This window comes from Gavia stellata, chromosome 15, assembly GCF_030936135.1.
Source record: "Gavia stellata isolate bGavSte3 chromosome 15, bGavSte3.hap2, whole genome shotgun sequence".
NCBI lineage: Eukaryota > Metazoa > Chordata > Aves > Gaviiformes > Gaviidae > Gavia > Gavia stellata.
This window is the reverse complement of record NC_082608.1, coordinates 20,901,495-20,917,950: the sequence shown is the minus strand read 5'-3', so window position 1 is coordinate 20,917,950 and position 16,456 is coordinate 20,901,495. Positions and strand designations below refer to the sequence as shown.

Here is a 16,456-nt window from a genome sequence, read left to right as displayed (position 1 = left end):
GGCATGTTCGCACTGCGGGAGAGACACGGGGAACAAGACTGACCAGTTCCCCCAGAGGAAACAGGCCGTTCTCTTACGGCACAGGGAGTTTTCCTTGGCAGAAACAAAGCTTTGCCCACGGTGCCTTTGCAGAGTCCTGCGGGCTGGCTCAGCGCCCACCGCGGCACTTATCACCGGTGCAGAGGTCCTTTGCCAGGACGGATCCGTGGGTGCAATGGAGGCAGGCGGCTGCACAGTCTCCCCGAGGAGTGCCGGTACCCGGAGCTGCTGCAGCGACCGCGGTGCAAGCGGTGTGCCCGTGTCGGACCCCGCGGTCCGGCTGCACGGTGGGCGAGTGCAGGGATCTGGATGCGCTCTTGCACGGGGTGGATGAGAGAAGCGTGGATCTCTGTGGCGGGCTGCAGCATGGAAAAGTGCCAGCATTGAGAAATGGCACTTTGCCCTGTCCCTCTGGCAGTAATGACTCCCCATGTCATCCCCCCACGTCGGGGCTACGTCCCCTCCAAGGCAGGAGGAGGTTCGGTGGGAGGAGGTAGCAATGCATCATCTGTCTTCCCACATATTAGGGAGGACTTGTCCCCTGACATGGCTGGGAAACGGGGCCGTGGGATGTGTTTAAACCTCCTCTGCTGCAAAACAAGACCAAACCCTGCCATGGCCAGGACAAGATGCTGCCCACGTGCTGCGGGAGCATCTCTCTCGCCCGGGCACAGCTCCTCCGGCTCTGAGCAGCAGCGGGGACGAAGGCAGCCCTTGGCATGGCACGGATGCACTGCTGGAGATCTTGGAGGAGCTCGCGGCTGTGTCGGTGTGTGGCAGCCGAAGGAGCAGAGCCATCCGCTCTGGGCTGCCAAGCCGAGTCCTGCAAGAATATTTAATTGTGTCTTTTCCCCTTCCCTGGAGCAGCATCTCTAGTGGGAGACGCAAATTGGGCTGAGCGTCCCCAGGGGCTTTCAGAGCCCCTGCACTACGTGTCTGGGTGCCATGCCAGCACCCAGTGAGCAGAGGGACTGGAGGGATGGACTCTTGTAGCTACGAGAAGACAGCCAGAGGTTTCTTCGTTTTAATTAGTTTTTAATTGCCCCTGATGGCTCCAGGCTGGAGCACCAGCTCCGTGTAGGATGCAGATGCAAGTGTGGGTTCAAGCGCTGTCGTTATGCAGGATGCTGCCCACGGCCTGAGCTGATAATGAGGATTAGCCGAGTTTGTCATCCAGCTCTGGGGACGGGGCGGGCAGGGGCTCACTGGGGGCCAAGCCCTGTGGCCGGGGAGCGAGGAGAGCTGGGCCACAGACTGGCTGAGTCCCACTCCCCACTGGGATTTCCATTGCAGCAAACTGGGATCGTGTCCCGCTTCCCAGGAGTGAATTGCTGAGATCCTGCAGCATACCCGACCTCAGCACCCAGCACACCTGTAAAAAGCCCCAAGGGGAAACTCTGTGCAGGTTTTAGGGATGCTGGGAGAACACATCTCATCCTGAAATCCCTGGAAAACGCAGGCTGGATGTACCAGGACACCCCGTGGCATGGGGACACAGGCTGCCGGCGCAGTGGGAGAGCTGCTGCTGCAGGGGTCCGGGCGGCTGGGGGTTTGGGTGGGACAGTGGGGTCCGTGGTCCTGGTGGGAGGGGGATTTTCGGGTTTACCATGTCACCCAGGCCAGGCCACTTATCTCGCAGGGTAGTAATGGTCCCCGGGGTGGAGCGAAGGCTCTCGCCCGGGGGAGAGCATCACGTCCTCGGTGCATTGCTTGCACCAGCGCTGGCAGCGGCAGATGAGCACGGAGGGTCCCCGAAGGCTGTGCTCGAAGCCAGGCTGTGTCGTGTGCTTTATCATCGCTGTTCTCCGGTCTCCATCCCATAGGTGCCAGTTCAGCGTTGCTCGGTGAGGTTTTGGGGGTAATCTTTTTTTGCCCCTGCGTGTCATTTCCCCAAGGCTTTGCGAGGAGAAGAAGGAATTCAATTGCAAACCTAGACTGGGTGGTCCTGTCCCCTGGGAAGGATGCGCTGGGACCAGGGTGGGAGGAGGATGGCAAAGCTGCGACCTTCCTCTGAAATAGGGCAGAAAAAGGTCCTCTCCCATCCCTGGCTCCATTGCTTTCCATTCCAGCTCCTCGCTCCTCTCTTCCTCTCCCAGCACTGGGTTTAAACACCCCGTGGGTCCCTTCTGGGTTTGCATACGCCTGTCTCAGGGCAGAGCCCCACTACGTCTCTCATCCCTCCCTGATTCTTCGGGGCACCGACCCACCAGCAGCCCCAGGGCTTGGAGCTGCATAAGCCAGCTTGGATTTGTTCATCTGCCGGTGCCGGCAGCAGGGTTACCCCGGGGTACCTGGGCATGGCGGGTCCCACCACCCACAGTTCTCACAGTGCCCACGTGCCAGCAGGCTTTGCCCCCTTCTTCAAGGGCTGAGACGTCGCAGGGGTTGATGCAGGTGGAGGAAGCAGCGAACTGGGCAGTTCCCTGGTTGTGGTGGGCCAGAAATGCTGGATTCAATGGCAGATCATGGATGGAAGCTGCTTGCCTGGGTATGTGCATCTATAGGTGCATCGTTCAGATCTACCCCAGCATTTCTTTTTAGTAAAAACAGGCCTTTTCCAAAGTTTCAGGGCACCGTGGGTTTCCTGGGGCGGTTCCACGCGTGGCTACAGCCAGCTCTTTCTTCACTGATGGTATTCCCAGGCTGGTGTCTCCAGTGGGAAGATGTGGATTTGTTGTACACCAGCTGCCCGTGGGGAATACCGATGTGCTGGAAGATGCTGGCTTGTAAGAAAGCCCATAGTCAGCTACGCGCTACCTTCTCTGTCTGGTTGAGCTTTGTGGTTAAAATCAGCCCAGGAACCGCAGGACCTGAAAGATTCTGAAGCCCATGATGATGCTGAAGCTCATGGTGATGCTGAAGCTCATGATGGTGCTGAAGCTCATGGTGATGCTGAAGCTCATGGTGATGCTGAAGCTCATGATGGTGCTGAAGCTCATGGTGATGCTGAAGCTCATGGTGATGCTGAAGCTCGTGATGTTGTAGTAAGGCTCCTGAGCAGCCAAAAAGCCCCTTTTTATTCCAGAGCCCTCGCTCATTTTTAAACTCGACCCAGCAGTGGCAAGGGAGGAGCAGGATCCCCCGGGCTGTGCCTGGGCGGTGGTGGGATGTGCAGCCGGGCTGATCTCCATGCGCGGACGGAGTCGAGTGCTCAGGCTGTGGGAGCTGGGGCTCTTGGCTTGTATTTTGGCTATTCCTTCACTGGATTAGTTCCGCTGGAGCAACGACTGGCTTGTGGGGTGGGTGCAGGGCTGAGTTTGAGGCTTGTTTTGGTTTTGAAGTTCCTCTGGGCTCTGTGCTGAGAAGCCAGCAACCTCGGAGGCTGCGGAGACGCGTGGGAAGCCTGGGCACCCACAGCAGCTGCCGGCACCTCGAAACACCTTTTGTGGCCTTCGCTCAAGGGCAGGGCTTTATCGTGAGCCGGGCAGTGAGTGGTTAAACCCTTTGCGAGCAGAATGGACTTACTAATGTTGCCTGCAGCTCTGGGCAGGTTTCTGCTGAGCTTGCAGTGCTGCTTACACCCGCTGTGAGTCCTGGGGTCTCGCTCAGCCTGGACCCCAACTCCTCTCTCCCAGAGGGTCCCAGAGGGCTGTGTGTGTGGAGAAGGATGTAAGGGATGCCTGGAAAACGAGGGTCGATGTGTTTTAGAGCAGTTGTTCGGGCAGCGGAGTGTGCCGAGAGCTGTGTGCGAGCTCCTGCAAACTGCTGCGTGCAGAGCAGCCCCTGACCCGCTGCCCGGAGGGGACAGGGACGGGCAGAGGCTGGTCGGGCAGCCATGCCGTCTGCCTGCTGCCAGCTGTGCACATCTGGCAGAGAGCTCGGGGACGCCCCTCTGTCCCTCCTGGGCACAGGCATGGCCTGAAGCCGAGCCAGGGGCCACCGTTGCCCCAGCATAGTCCAATTTTCTTTCTGGTGATGTCTGGATAAATAGATTGTCCTGGACGCGGCTGTCTCTTCCCTGTGCAGCTGCTGTGCTGGCGCTGAGTTTCTGGGGCAGGACAGACCTGCCCAGAGCCAGAGCTGACGTCTGAGCAATGCATCTTCATTTATATTTGTTTTCTAGAGCTGGAACTCCCTAATCTTGGCTATGTCTTGCCCCTAAGGAGCGTGTTGCTTGGGGCAGCTCCTGCGCAGCTCTCTGCTCGGCCATGTGCAGGGTGGGTAGCCTGTGCCCCCCCCGTTTGCAAAGTATCGGTGCAGAAACGCTCTCTTCTCCGAGTCGCTTAGTGGCAGCGATTCTGATTTGGATGGATATTTATAAGGATGCCCATCTGGGAGAGGAATTTCTGCAGTTTCCTTACAGGCTGCACGTGAAAGGGGACATCTGGGACTGTCACACGCCAAGGAATGCCCAGCTCACAGGGTACCTGCTCCAAGTGCGCAGGACATTGTTGGGTGTCACATCCATGCAGTGGCTGTTGTCTGGGCAGGTGGATTTGTTGTCCCCACCGATTCCCTTCCATTAAGTGTTGAACTGAGAAAATAGTCTCAAAAAGCTCTGACGGCTCGATTTGCAGATCTGCTACTTTCTGCTTCCCTGCATGCTTCTGAATGCGGTGCATGGGGAAAAAGCAAGGTACAGCTTAAGGAGGGAGGCACATGCTGCAAAGCACGGCTGCATGAAGGTCCATTGCGTGCATCCTGGCCTGCCTCCTGTTAAAATACAGCCTGGGATGGTCGGAAACAAGCTCGCACTGCCGGCGTTGTGAGGAGGCAGCTCCGAGCCCAAATCTGCAGGTGCTGGAGGGGCTGGCGGAGGAGGTCCCCGCTCCATCCCTGCAAAAAGGGACTTTGCAGCTGCCTTGGGAGCGGGAAGGGCTGGGGGCGGACGGATGAAGCACAGCTCGATCCCTGCAGCTGGAGGGGCTGGTTGGAGGGGGTCGCGCTGCCCGGGGGGGCCGAGGCGGGCTGTGGCTGGCTGGCTCCCCGCAGGCACGCCGCCAGTCCCTCCTGTGCCGCAGCCTCTCGGCTGCTCCTCTCCGCCCAACGCCGATGCTCCGGGCGGCTCGCTGACTGCAGCAGTGGCCTTCCAGCTCTCCCGGGACCTGGCTTTAGGTGCGTGGTGGGGGAGATCGAGGTTTGGTGTGAAGGAGGGTGGGAGAGCGGGGTGCCAGCGGAGGGGGGAGGCGACTGCTGGGTGTTGGGTGCATGAGTTTCTGCCACCCCAGGCAACTTTCTTTTTGGTTCCTGACGTGTCTTGGACCCGGGTGACAATGGCTTTTCCCAGCCAGGGTGACGAGCTGTCTGATGCTCAGGGAGGGTGCAGCGTTGTGCTTCGCTCTCTGTCCTGTGGGTCCCAGCACCCCGCTGACCCAAAGGGGCTGTGGGGAGGAGAAGGGCACTGCTGGGAGAGCTGCTCGTCCTGCAGCCGATGGGTTATTTTGCCAGCCCCCGAGCTGGGACAGTGCGCTCTGCTTGGTGAAACACTTCAGATTTGGTTTCATTTTGAACTCCTTTTTGTCTGATGAACTGGGCATTGATCCTTTGGGCTACGCTAGCCTTTGAGCTGAAAGAAATCTGGGGTTATTTTTGCTCTGGGGGTGGTTGCCTGTGTAGCGGGATCAGTTCCCTCGAAGGCAGTGGGGCTGTGGCAGTGCTGCCATCGTGCCGCCCTGGGATTGTCACTGCTTTAGCTGTGCTGCTCTCCCTGCTCCTGTGCTGTGCTGCCTTGCCCTGCACTGGCCCTGCGCCAGGCTGCTGCATCGGAGCTGCTCGTACCGGGCTCAATTCTCAGAAGGCATCACTTGCCACCTCCCGGGGCAGAAACATGCTCACCAAGGGCATGAGTGACTCTCTGGTGAAGAAGCAGCTTCAGGGCAGCCCCTTCTTTGCCCCTTTTGCTGCACAGCAGCTGCTGCAGTACTGCCCAAGATGTGCATGCACCAGAGCATCGCGGTCCATCGCTGGCCGGTGCTCCCTGCGCTCTCGGGAGAGCGGAGCTGCCTGTGGCCGCCGTCCTTGCTTTGCAGGGCCTTTGCAATCTGGGTTAGATGCCAAAACTAATGAATCTATTTGCAGTCCAGAGCTCTACATCCACATCCCATTATGGTTTCGGTTGCGTTCAGCATCCCCTTTCCATTCCCAGTTTAACCAAGTCGGTGCATGTTTAACACTGGGATGCTCCACTCCGGAGACAGTCCCATTTCCAAACGGGGTCAGGCAGACCTGTGAGGAGAGAGGATGATGCTTCTCTGGGGCTGACTCGGAAAATTACCAGTGTGTTTGCCAACTGCTGGCTCACGCCGGCCCAGTTTTGCCCGTCAGGCTGTGAGATGTCACATCCCGAATGTGGCATATGGAGCTTGGGCTCAGATTGTCTCTTTTCTGGCCTGAAGGATGAAAAACCCAGTTGAACGGTGCAGAAAGCACATGAGCACTGCATGGGTTTGCTTATTCACATGGCTGATGGAGAGCAGCCAGCTCTGCCTGCCCTGTGCGCCCGTGTCCTGTCCCTCCCCGCTGCCGATGGGCATCCTAGGGACATCATAGGTGGTGGCCTGTGGTCTCCGCTCCCAAGGTCCGTGGTGGCTGTTCCCCGGGGTCGTCTCCTCACTCTTGTCCTCCCCCTGTTTTTCAGATGTTCTGCAGTAACCTGGTGCCCCGCAGAAGGGCTTGTCTGCCTTAGCCAGCCCATCCTCCCAGGCACCCCACCGGCGATGGCCTCGATGCCCCAGTGAGGGGTGAAAGGACAAGGACTAAGTTACCCCGACACCACCACGTCCCCCCGAGGAGAGCCATGGAGGCCCCCCTGGACGTGCCTGTAGGAAACCTCATTGACTTTGATGCCGAAACACCCGCCTGCATCCCCTCGGAGCCCTCTCCTCCCGCTGCCCCCAGCAGCAACGGGCACCTGGGGGATGCCGGGGATGCGGCTGGGGAGGAGAGCGATGCAACCGAGTCGGCGGACAGCGAGAACGACATGGGTGACTCTCCCAGGCGCTGGGGCGGCTACCGCCGCTCCTCCTCCAACGAGTCCTTCTCCTCTAGCCAGAGCACCGAGTCAGCCCGGGACGAGGCGACGGCCGAACGCCGGGAGTTCATGCGGCACTACGTGGAGAAGATCTTCACCGGGGGGTGAGCGAGCGGGGCCAGCCAGTGCCGCCGAGCCTGCTCCCATGGCTTGGGATCTGGCTGCTTTCCCACTTCGGGAGCATCGATTTGTGTCCTTCCCCGAGCTCGGCTAATGCAGCTTGTTGCTCCTGGCCGTAACACGGCGCCAGAGCTACGGGGGGAATGCGGGCTCTGACTTGCACCCCTCTCTTGGGCATGTCCTGACTCATCTTTCACCCCCAGCTTCCCTCCCCTCTTCTTTCTCCCCTCTCCCATGCCGGGGGCTCGCCGTGCTGGGGGGCTCGCTCTGCTGGGGTCCCCAGCTCCTCTCCCCCGTTGGGGATCTCCAGCTCCTCTCCCCCGTTGGGCATCTCTGCTCCTGCTTGTACAAATACTAGCAGCTTACACATGCCCCAGGGCCCCGCAGCAGCCCCCGGCTCTGCCCCCCCAGCCCTGCATCCCTCCCAGCTCCCATCGTTGTAGTTTCCGTAACGCTGCGGCTCAGCGTGTCAAGCAGGATTGAGCAAACGGAGCGTGACGAGCAGCAACAGGGGCGGTTTTTGCTCTGGGGCAGAGAGCCTGTCTCTGGAGCTCAGCTTCTGCTCGGGCTGTCCTTGGCTCTTCCCTTCTCCCTCTGCCTTTGGTTTCCCCCCTGCCAGGGAGGAACAAAAGAGCAGCGTAAGCCGGGGGATGACAAAATGGATGCTCCCCTTCCCCTCTTCCTCTGCCTTCCTCCTGGCGTCGCAGAACCGGGATGCTGCCGCCGAGAGGGACGACATGGGGGAGCTGAGCCGTGCTGGCTGGCTGGGGGATGCCAGCCACTTCCTCAGCTTTAATGGTGTTTTTTTTTCTTTTTCCCCATTTCAGAGAGGATTTGGACCAAGAAGAGAAGGCCAGGTTTGGTGAGCTCTGCAGCGGCGAGAACGGGAAGGGCAGGGAATGGTTTGCGAGATACGTGAGTGCCCAGGTAAGGGGAGAGATGGGCGAAGGAGCGGTGATCCTGTACCGGGGCTTTGGAGCAGCCTGGGCAGGAGGCTCAGGCCAGGGGCATTTAGCAATGGCCCAAAGCAATATTTTTGGAGGAGAGGAGCTCGGGGAAAGGGAGGCACTTCAGTACAGGGAGATACAGAAGCGAGTGAATGCATCTTAGGGCAGTTAAATACGTGCTTGGTGCAATGGGGGAGAGAAGTCACCTGTCTTATTTAAAATGAAATCAGCACTCAGAAATGTCCTATTCCCTAAAAAACCAATTCAGAGAGGCAAATCGCTGTCTCCAAGAGGGAGGCCCGACCGCCTGTGCTCTCTGCCCACCTCCCTGCGGTTGGGGGTCCCGGGGCGGGGGATGACCGAGGTTGCCCTTGCTGCTTGCGGCAGGCAGCTGCCCCGCAGGGCTGTGCTAAACCCTGCGCTTTGTGCCTGCAGCGCTGCAACTCCAAGTGCGTCTCGGAGCAGACCTTCTACCGCTTGATGCAGTCGTTCGCCCTCGTGCTCTTCGAGTAAGTCGGGGGGGTTTGGGGGTTTGCTGCATTTGCCGAGAGCCCCTGAGATCAGAGCCGCGGCTTGAGGAGGGGCAGCGACCTTCAGGTTGCTGGGCTTGCCGTCGCTGGGTGTCTTCACCGAGTCCTCCCCCCATGTCAGGTGTCACCAGATGGATGACTTCAGCCCTGCCAAGAACCTCATGACCATGTGTTTCACCTACTACTATGTGGGTAAGAGGCGCCTGCACCCTTGGGCTTTGCTTGTGCTGGAGACTGGTGGTGAAGTGTGCCCTGTGCATGGGAAGGGTGATGGATGGGTACCCAAGCTTACTCTGGCTGACTCCGATATTGAGCAGAAAAGAGCCTCCATGGCCCAGAGGCCATGCAAACCTGCTGAGACCCTTGCTGGGGTGGTACCTCACTCTGATGCCAGTTTGTCATTGTGCCTAGCCAGGGATGTTTGTATGTGGTGATCCCCAGATGCTCCCCGACCCTGGGGATGTGATGTGAACGCCCCAGCCCAGAAGCACCTTGGCTTGTGGCTTGGTGTGTGGTGGTCACTCCTCCACAGGGGGCTGGATTTTCTATCCAAAACAGGGGATAGGATAAAGACCTACAGGAATTGGGATGTGATGGGGTCTGGGCCTTTTCCGTCTGGCTCCTGGTCTCCATGGTGCATCCTGTAGCTGGGAGCAGGTCCCCCAGGAGCTGGCAGCACCTAGGACCATGGGGCCAGCTGAGGTCCTGACATGTTGCCCGCAGGCAAGACCCATGCGCTGCCCTTGGAAGCCAAAGAGAAGCCCATGGGCAGCATCGACTCATACCTGAAGTCGGCTAACAGCTGGCTGGCGGAGAAGAAGGACATCGCAGAGCGGCTGCTGAAAAACACGTCGGCCAAGACGGAGAACGTCAAGGGCTTCTTCGGGGGCCTGGAGACCAAACTGAAGGGTCCTACCACCAAAAAGAGCGAGTGGGTACCCCTCTGTTGGGTTGGCAGGGTGGGCTGAGGCAGGCAACCGTAACACGACCAAGTCAAAAACCACCTGGGTGTAGGGCCACCCCGAGCCAGGGGTTTTCACGACCATGGGAAGACGGTCTCTAGCCTGGTCCCATGCTTCATACTTTGGTCATTGGGTGTCTCATGGTCTGCGAGTCCCATGGGCATGGAGATATGTGGTTCCAGGAGACAGTGCTGTTGCTTTGTGCTCTTCTGCGTCATCTCTGTACTGGGTCCGACTGGGATGGACATCACAGTCTCTTAGCCACCTTTCTGGCCCCGGGGACAGTGGCATGGGAGCAGGGGGTCTTTCAAATGAAGGTGATTCCCTCACCAGGGGGGCCAGAGCTTTGCCACATGGGCTGTCAGGGGGACAGGCTTTTTGGGAGCTGACGCTGATTTCTGTGCCACAGCGAAGGTGAGGACAAACCAAAGGAGAAGCTGAAGAAGACGGGTGAGTGGAGCCAGCGTTGCTGAATTAGGCATGGTCAAGGCATCTCTGGGAAAGGAGTGAGGGTTGGAAGTGGTATGAGATGCCCGGCATTGCAGGAGGTGTGGGGTGGGGAGAAGGGCAAGAGGGACTGATGCTGTCTCCTCTGAGCTCCTAGAGAAGTGCTCCAAAGGAGCCTTCACAGCTCCTTGTCTTGTAGCAATCACAGCTCTTGTCCTGCAAGGGTATCCTGTGGCATCTTGTCCTCAGTGGCACCAGGTTGCAGAGCTTTGAGCATCCACTGCCTCTCAGCTTTTGTGCTGCTCCAGTTGCCACCCTGGTAGCCACATGTGCTACCGAACCAGAGGTCCAGTCCCTCGAGCATCCTCCTGGGACATCCATGCCTTGATTAGAGCTAGTATCTGCCCACAAAGGGCAGCCAAAGCTGCTCTTCACGTTGCTGGGGATGTGTTGGGGATGAGCATTTGGTTTGCAGACCTTGCCGTCACGGCTGCTTGGAGGCCGAGCTTGGGGGGCACAAAGTCTGTTCATGGGCGGGGAGGTGGGAGTCATCCAGACCTCGGCGTGTAACTGTGTGTCCCCACAGTTTCCGTGCAGAGCCCAGAGGAGGAGAAGAAAGGAGAGAAGATCTACCTGTACATGCACCTCAAGCAGCAGCCCATCTGGTAAAGCCTGCCTGGGGCGAGCTGGCTCCTGCCTGGCATTAGCCTCCCTGGGGATGGGATTTATCTTCCTTGCCCACACATTCCCCAGACTTCCATGAGTGCTTTTAAGCTGCTGCTGCCCCTAAAAAAGGTGGACATGGCTTTTGCACATCCCTTGTGCTAGTTGGAGTGTGTTTGCAGCCACACAAGGAGCTGGTCCAAAACTGGACCATATCTGCCAGACTTGCGTCATCTCCTGACCCCCAGGAAGTGGGTGAACTTGGTCCTGGGAGGACCCGGGGGCTGGCTGGGGCAGATGGGGGGTGGCCGTCCCCAACATCTCCCTCCCTCCCTGCAGGCACAACCTGCGGTTTTGGAACGCCGCCTTCTTCGACGCCGTGCACTGCGAGCGCAGGAAGCGGTCCCCCACCACCAGGTAGGACATGTCCCTGTGGGAAAAGGAGACGCCGTGTCCCCTCCAGCCCCTGGCATTCCCCTCTGCTTCTAACGGCCCTGAGCATTGCCAACCACGGGGAAATGCTCTGCTTTCCGCCCCTAATGGCAAAGCTGCTGGGGCCACTGGGCTGTGGGGTGGGCAGGTGAGATCTGCATTTTCTCAGGGATTTGGGAGTGTGAAGGTTTTCTCGCTTGTTTTGCATCGTTTTGGCAAGAACAAAGCCCTAGAGGCGTGCCCAGAAGACCCAGTCGGGGTTCAGGCTGTTGGTGCTTAGTTTGCAAGCAGGTCTGGGAGAAGATGCTTGGTGCAGCCCTTCAGGGGGGTGCAGCGGGCAGGGAGGGGATACCCCGGGAGGGCTGTGGAATTGCTGCCAGCGCAGGGTGGGGACCGTCCCCAGGCAGCCAGCAAGGGCGAGAGCTGGAGATGGTAGCATGGTCAGCCCCGAAAGCTGGGAGGATGGGGACAAAGCCTACAAAGGGAAGGGGCTGCTCGTTTCGGAGGGTGGCTGCGTGCAGGGAGCATCTGGGTTCCTGGGCATGGGGACCCCACAGGGTGCAAGGGTGGGCGAGGCGCTCGCCAGGCTTATGTCCAACTCCTGCTCCACCACGGAGCTGCCGCGAGGGCTCCAGCAATGCACTCCTCTCTCGACCCCCCGGAGCTGGACCGTCCTGCTGTGTCTGTGCGGTGCTTTGAGGCTTTGAACTCTCGGGGTGAGAGTCGTTGAGCTCGGAGCATTTGAACAGCCCCTTTTCTGAGCAGCGACGGCACTTCTTGAAGCAGCCAGCCCTCCTGCATCATCCTCAAAACCTGAGCTAAGCCACGGCAGCCCTGGCTCACGCCGCGGGATGCTCTGCCAGGCTCAGCACACCAATCAATCTCTGCTTTCTCCTTTATTGCTTTTCTTTTTTTCCAAGCAAGCCATTGAAAGAACCTATTGAACAGTAATGTAACCATAACTGCATTTGCTTTGATTAAGCCCCAAATTAGCAGCAGCAAATGTCTCACAAGGACATACGCCACCGGCATCTGCTCTCTGCTCCGAGTGCCTTTCTCAATTAATCTGACGGCTGAGCCTGCCTCCGCTGCAGAAACAAGCCCGACTAAGGAATGAGCTTTGGGAGCTGCAGCCTGGTGTCCTCTGAGTATCTCAGGGGGGTTGGAAGGTGGTGGTGACCCCCCCTTAGTCCCCTGGAGAGGATAACAGAAGCCACTGGGTGAACTGGGATGTGGCTTGCCGGATGGAGGATTAAAATCCCTGGCAGGAGGAGCTGGTTGGCGAGGGCTGGCATCCCACGGGCTGGGCTTGAAACACCAGGGATGGTGCTTGACCATGGCAGGTGTCTGCAGGGTCCACGGTGATGGGTTTGATGGTGCCCGGCCCCGTGGGACGGCCAGGGCATCGCTGGGGCGGCCAGGCTGCGTCTTCCCGGGGCTGCAGTGAGAGCCGGGGAGGCTTTATCTCCTCTCGGTGGGGAGGGCAGGGGATGGGGGGAAGGAACCAGAACTAAACTCCTCTTTTTCTCTTTCTTTCCTCTCTCTGCCTCTAACAACCTTCTTCCATCTCTTCTTCTCTCCTTTCCCCTCCACCCCTCTATCTTGCATGATCTTTCACGCACCTCTTTTGTCGGCCCCGTTTCTGCTGCCGCTCCAGAGGGAACGCTGGGGAGGAAGAGGAGAAGAGGTGTGTCTGTCCCCGTACTTCGGTGCCTTAGTGTCCAGAGGCTGACGCTCACTTCAGGTCCAAATCCTGCCCTGGGGAGGGTGGTAACACGTTTCAGGGGGGCTATGAAAGGCCCTTTCTCCACCGCGGAGGAACGGCCGCCGGAGGTTTGAATTCATGTGCATCACCCTCTCAAAAGGGCCGGAAAGGTTTTGGTTGATTTCTCCTTAATGCAGCTTTTTAAAAGGAAACCCAACTGGTTTCAAGCTGTGATATCTTACCGTGGGAATCGGATGCCCGGCTGCTGGGGAAGCCAAGAGCTTGTGCTGGGAATGGTTCCCCGGGCAGGTTTTGGACATGAACTGAGTCTCTTCGTGGAGAAAGCATCCCACCCTCCTGTCCTTCCCGCTTGCTCCTGGCTTCTGCTGCCACATAGAGGTGCCGAGGATCCTTTGCCGGCTGGAAAAGCTGGTCCTTCTGTTTTTATTTTTTTTAATGCACTTTTGTGCTGCCATCCCTAGATAAAAAGAAAAATGCAAAAGGGGGCTGCATGTCGGGATCACGAGCGTGTCCTCCGGGTTGCAAAGCTCAAATCAGCCACATCCATCCACGCTCCGAGCTGGGATGGGGGAGCGGGGAGAGTCACTGCTCTCTTGCTGGAGCGTGGGGTATTCGATCTTGGAGCAAATCACTCGAAGTGATGGCGTTAGCAAGAGGATGAGGGCTCTTTGAAGCTTGGCGGTAAATCTTCCGCGTGGCTAAGGCATGCACCGGCAAATGGATGACTTAATTTTTGTTCAGATAGAGCATTGCTCAGCTTAGCTGTGCGGGGTGAAACGCTGCTGCTGAAAGATGAGCGATGCCAAGTGATCCAAGCCAATTTCACCGGCATGGTTCCCGCCGGCGCCCGGCTGTGGCGAGGCTTTCCTGGATACGCCGAAATACAGGCAAGGTGTTAGCAGAGCCCATGGGGTTACGCGCCCCTGCGCCTGCCCCGCCGTGCCAGTATAAAGATCAAAGGGTTTGAGTAGAGCCACATGTGGGCTTTCCCCCTTCCCAGGCGTGTTACTCCCGAATAACAAGCCAGAAGCACGACTTATTTTTCTTGATAATTTTTTTCTCCCTCCTTCCTCCCTCAAAAACATAAAAAGGCAGGAAAAAAATAGTTACAAACATGCTTCTTCTGTAAGTGGGCCAGTGAGATCTGTGCAGTTTTGCTTCCAGATTTCAAAGCCCCTTAATTTGATTCTTTTCCTTTCTTTTCAGCCTCCAGATTTGGATGTGGTTTTTATTTGCTATCGTAAGATTTATCTGGGAGAAATTACACCTCTTTTTTTTTCTTTTTTTTTTTTTTTAAAATCCCTTTAAACACATCGTACAAGTTTCCAGAGCCCTATAAATATAAGCAGCTCACCCATGGTGACCGAAGGCTCAGCTCAGCAGCTTTTGCACGCCCAGGCTGGACTGACTTGCGCGAGGACAGGCTCCCCTTCGTGGGGTCAGCCTGACCGAGCGCTCATCCTTTTCCAGTTTCAGGGACACAAGCATGCTCTGGGGCTGAGCTAACCTCACTGAATTTACTGTGGGACACCCTTCTTCCCAGCCGCCGTTTCCGCCCGCCACAGCTCCCCCCATCCCGCTTGGCGTGCCCGCCAGCTAGCACGCACTGCGAGCGTGTGATGCGCTCCTGGTGTTCTCGTCTTCCTTCTCCTCCATAGAGCTATTTTTCTTCTACCTATCCCTGTTTTTCCTTGCTTTTCCTCCTCTTATCCTTGGCTGTAACCTCACTTGACTTCTCGGAAGGGGGCTGGCTTCACCCTGGAGCTGTAGGTTCCCCAGCGTGCATGCACTGAGCTCCTCCTGCCACCACCTGAGCGTTGCACCAGTGACATTTCCGTGACACAGGCTTTATTCCCAAAGCCCCCCCCAAGCGGGACACCTGGATGGGGACTCCTGCCACCACCTAGAGCTTGTTGCAAACATCTAGAGGTTAAAACCCCTTCCTCTAAGGCAATGCTGCGGTTGCATTTGCCAGGGAGCCGGAGCGGAGCCGGAGCATCCTCAGGGCAGCACTGTGATTTTGGCATTTCAGCGCCCGAATGGGGCCGTGGGGAGGGGTACGGGAGCCCCCCCGTGCTGTCGGAGCGGGGAGGTATGTTTGGGGAGCAGCTTGCTCGGGGAGGTGGAGCCCTGCTGCAGACGGGGTGAGGTGCCTGGTAGGTGGGGGGGTTTCAGCAGAGCCTTGCTGGGACAGCCACCCCCAAGAGCTGCAAAACCCCCTGCTTCCTCGCTCGTCCCCTTGCGGAAGCGATGGCACCGAAGGTGAGAGATGCGAGCTCTGTGCTGGAGAGGCCGATGCTATTTCCTAGCTCTTAATCAGGGCCTTCAGGAGAAAGCCATGGTTGAAAAAGACTTATTCCTGGGGCGTCTCTTGCTTTGCCCCAGGGCGAGAGATCTGCGGATGGATGCAGGTGTACGAGCTCATCCAGCCCCGCGCGTGCGCTGGCAGCCGAGGGGCTCTGGGTGCCCTCCTGTCCTCAGGCAGTGTGGCCCGGGGAGGGGGGCGATGCAGGCAGCGGGTCCCGGGGTGACGGCGGTGCCAGACGGGCTTGTGCCTTGCAGGGAGAAGTGGTGCCACATGACGCAGGAGGAGCGCGATGACAGCCTCCGCTTCAATGAGAACATCACCTTCGGGCAGCTGGGGTGAGCAGGGCGTGGGGACCGTCCCTCCTGCAGCCAGGCTCCGCGCTGCATCCATCCCAGCTGGGGGGGGGACACACCTTACAGATGTTTACAGATGTTCCCCAACTGGGGATATGCCTTATGGTACAGAGCGTGCTTGATGCTTCTCCCTGGGACCTGCCCCCACCCCTTAAGTTGGAAATCCGGGCACCGCAGGGACCTAGCACGCTCCCCCACAGCTGAGCATCATCCCAGCGCCCGGTACAAGGGGCTGCGGGGAGGAAGAGGAGGGTGGGGGAAAGAAAGGGCAGCCTGGCCCTGCCCTCGCCAAGAGCATCTCTGTCCTTTCTCAGCACCTTCATTCACAACATGCTGGCGTTCGGCCTGAACAAGAAGCTCTGCAGCGACTTCTTGAAGAAGCAGGCGACCATCGGCAATTTGAATGAAGGTAGGGGCGAGCCCGGGGGTCGCACACCTCCTTCGCGGGGTCCCGGAGAGATGGAGCCCGTCTGCCTGGCCGGGATGCTTTGGCACCCTCCCAGCACCCTTTTCTCTCTCCTCCGCAGAGCAATACAAGCTGCTCAGCGACCACATCGAGCAAATGGCCACCGAATAGCCGCCTGGCCAGCACGCTGCGGCAGAGAGACGGCGGCCGGAGCGGGTGGGGAGGGGAGAGAACCCCACCTCCGGGGCTACCTGAAACTGAAGCTGGGCTACTTAAAAAAAAAAACACCACACATACAAGCTGCAATAAAACCTGCATGATCATCCACCAAACTTTAGAGCTGCACCAGGGCAGCCTGTAGAAATAGAAGCCAAACAGCGCCCGCTCCCTCGCCAGACCCTCTTGCATCTATTTTCAGAGTAGACATTCCCAAAAGTGTATTTTGTCAGTCAAAAAAAAAAAAAAAAAACCCAAACCCAAAAAAGGCAAAAAGAGAGTGACTGCTGCAGCCGCCCGGTATGTTTATGGGAGCTGGATCGCTGTGTCTTCAGCC

The 16,456-nt window shown here is 58.3% G+C and overlaps 1 protein-coding gene across 2 annotated transcripts; it reads left to right on the top strand.

Moving 5' to 3' along the window:
• Nucleotides 1-6,648: 6,648 nt before the first annotated feature.
• KIAA0513 (KIAA0513 ortholog) lies at nucleotides 6,649-16,155 on the top strand. Of its 2 annotated transcripts, XM_059824959.1 has the most exons (12): nucleotides 6,649-7,113; nucleotides 7,957-8,056; nucleotides 8,512-8,585; nucleotides 8,728-8,798; nucleotides 9,330-9,537; nucleotides 9,978-10,018; nucleotides 10,602-10,680; nucleotides 11,018-11,095; nucleotides 12,768-12,797; nucleotides 15,399-15,479; nucleotides 15,812-15,906; nucleotides 16,025-16,155. In XM_059824959.1, the coding sequence occupies exons 1-12, from the start codon at nucleotides 6,776-6,778 to the stop codon at nucleotides 16,072-16,074; spliced, it is 1,245 nt and encodes a 414-aa protein (XP_059680942.1). In that variant the 5' UTR covers nucleotides 6,649-6,775; the 3' UTR covers nucleotides 16,075-16,155. The 2 variants fall into 2 exon arrangements, with proteins under 2 accessions (XP_059680942.1, XP_059680941.1); XM_059824958.1 differs by lacking the exon at nucleotides 12,768-12,797.
• The last annotated feature ends 301 nt before the right edge of the window (nucleotides 16,156-16,456 follow it).

Excerpts from the sequence above, each read along its gene's own strand:
- KIAA0513 (XM_059824959.1), top strand. The coding sequence starts at position 6,776 with ATGGAGGCCCCCCTGGACGTGCCTGTAGGAAACCTCATTGACTTTGAT. Across the intron at positions 8,586-8,727 it reads TTCGCCCTCGTGCTCTTCGA|GTGTCACCAGATGGATGACT; the intron begins GTAAGTCGGGGG and ends CCCCCATGTCAG. Across the intron at positions 11,096-12,767 it reads AAGCGGTCCCCCACCACCAG|AGGGAACGCTGGGGAGGAAG; the intron begins GTAGGACATGTC and ends CTGCCGCTCCAG.